Source organism: Bactrocera latifrons, unplaced genomic scaffold (assembly GCF_001853355.1).
Source record: "Bactrocera latifrons isolate USDA-ARS-PBARC rearing strain unplaced genomic scaffold, ASM185335v1 scaffold_55, whole genome shotgun sequence".
NCBI lineage: Eukaryota > Metazoa > Arthropoda > Insecta > Diptera > Tephritidae > Bactrocera > Bactrocera latifrons.
The window spans coordinates 57,051-59,574 of NW_017537212.1; the positions used below are offsets into that span (position 1 = coordinate 57,051).

At 32.3% G+C, this 2,524-nt stretch overlaps 1 protein-coding gene across 2 annotated transcripts in view; it reads left to right on the forward strand.

The window, feature by feature from the left end:
• The window catches only part of LOC108974440 (protein fem-1 homolog CG6966), an 11,890-nt gene that overhangs the window by 6,229 nt on the left and 3,137 nt on the right, over positions 1 to 2,524 (forward strand). The window contains exon 2 of one of the 2 annotated variants that reach the window (XM_018942273.1): positions 269 to 339. The exons of the other annotated variant lie outside the window; for it this stretch is intronic. Coding sequence (XP_018797818.1) covers positions 283 to 339 — 57 coding nt within the window. The 5' untranslated portion in view covers positions 269 to 282. The remainder of the gene's footprint in view (positions 1 to 268; positions 340 to 2,524) is intronic. 2 annotated transcript variants of the gene reach the window in all.

The window sequence follows — 2,524 nt, forward strand, 5'->3', positions numbered from 1 at the left end:
GATTTCACCGAATTTCAAATTTTCTGAATGCATCTTTATATTTATATTTGCATAATGACAAATTATTTAAGACGTTGTTGTTGTTTTAACGGTTATCTAATCCCAGTTTAAGATATTATTTAAGACATAAAATGGTTTGGTGATAAGAATTGATGAAATCGGTCCATATTTTCTCCTACCCGTAAACATAATATGTAAATTCTATTGTGATAAATATTTTTACTCCAACTAAGTTCTAACTTCAACTGATTTTATTTACATTTTCTAGATTAGAAAAGTGCTATGATCGAGCAAAACAAATATTACGCAAAAGTACAATATGTTTTGGTTATCCCAAAGGTATGTGATATCAAATAACTCAGTTTTGTAATTTTACAAAAAAAAATATGAAAAATGTGTTGTATGCAAAGTATGATGTTAAATACATCACATTAGGAACGGTACTAAAATTTCTTATTTACAAAATCTCTAATGGTGTACTTTAATTACCATCACTTCCGTGTACATATGTAGACAATGGGGGAACTCTCTTTGGTTCCACGAGTAAGCTATTTCTGTTTTGACATTGAATTCGCAAGGCCAATGCAATACGAGTTCGATATCCACACAACATATAATATGCATATGTATGTGTAAGTGCATTTAGTGCGCTAAACGAATTCGTCACTAATAAATAGTTTTTATAGAATAAGTTTATAGAATAAGAGGTTACGACAATTTTGAAATCATATGATTGATGACGATGTTAGTTCAAATTGGTTGGTTGTCTTATAGTGGAATTCYGTAAGCAGTCTCTAGTCACTATTTGAGACATTTTGACGTAAAGTCTCAATTTGTGTCTAGTTACTATTTACTAAACAGTCTCTAGGATTAGTCTCAAAATATTGACCTGATGGTTAGCAGGTCACAAAACTAAAAATAACTCTTGTTTGCCATTTTKAATATACTAAATAGAGATCATCATATATATTAATCGATTGTCGTTTTTTATATTTTGTAAGAAACTCAAACACGAAAAGGTTAAAAATAAATCAATATTACATAAATTTCGTAAACATTATTTTGTGACTGTCGCTTACAGAATAGCAAAATAATCTCAAGTCACAAAAATTGTCTGTAACTTAAAAAAAAGTGAAATAAAAATGAATAAGAGAAATAAGTATTAGAAATTTTAGTATTTTTGGAAAATCAGTATCTAACTTSAACTGATTTTTTTTCAAAGATAATAGAGTGAAATTAAAAGCAATAATTGATTGTAATGTGAAAAAGTGTGCGAAAAAGCTAAGAATATTGGAAAAATTGATAGCAAACTGTGCGTTGTTTTTTTCTGCCATCTTAATATATTTGTGTTATTTTATTTTTGAAATAGCCAAATATATTAATTATATATAGTATGATGCGTGCTTGGCGACTTTAACCCCAGGGTAAGCAAAGGAGATCGGTAAATTCAGCGCCCAACGATTTCGTCGGGGGCCGAAATGTGGTTATCTGTAGTGCTAGATTCCATCACAAGAAAATTCATTCCGCAAACACAAGGAAGGTTCGACGTCGAAAAGCAGTAATCACAACAGACAGTCGAACGAACGATTTTCTAATCGACTTTCACTCCTACACTCTTCAGAAACTCTGTATAAGGGAATTTTGGCACGGCATTTCAAACTCCTTATGAACAGCTGCAAACGAAACCATTGGTACGATGAGGAGTGCCATGTCGCAGTGGAAAGAAATTAGATTGCTTACCTCTCAATGTTACAATCTACCACAACACGTGCGGGATGGGATAGATACTGATAGTTGAAGAGGGAAGCGGGACGCATTTGCAGACAAAAAAGACACAGGCCAAAATGCGTGAGCACGAAGTGCTTGATTGAAATTATGGAGGGAACACATCTCTAACCTGCAAAGTCAAAACAGTGAAAGCTTAACACCTGGAGACTGTGAACCCGATTCTCCAATCGACAATGGAGCGGCCTATTGTAAAGTAGATTATAACCGCGTAAGCGGTGTCTACGCCAATAAAAAAGCATAATAATAATTTGATAAGTATTAAAACAATACGATTTAGTTTTTGTTCTTGCAGAGTGTATAAACATTCAATCGTTTTGATTTACAGTTGTGCTTACACAATTAAGTTACATRAACGTCATGGGGAACAAATTCATAAAAGTTGAATTTTATTGATAAAAAGATTTCACAAAAGTGAATGAATTTAATTAAAATTGATTTTATTTATGGTATATTACAAGGCTGAATTTTAATGCAAAAACATTCTGTAAAAATGTTGTTTCTTCTTTATTGGTACTATTTTGCATACTCACAGGTCACTTGCAACAAAATAAAAGAATTTGATATATTGTTTGAACAACTTTCTTTATTTAGTATCTAGAATTTTGTTTTTGCTGCATCGTTCGCCCTTTTTACGAACTAGTGGGTTACATTGATCCGGGGGCCGTTGCTTCAACATGTCAATGGAGTAAAGCAYCCGTGGGTTGTCTTTCAATGGTGGTCATCTTTGCAAATCACT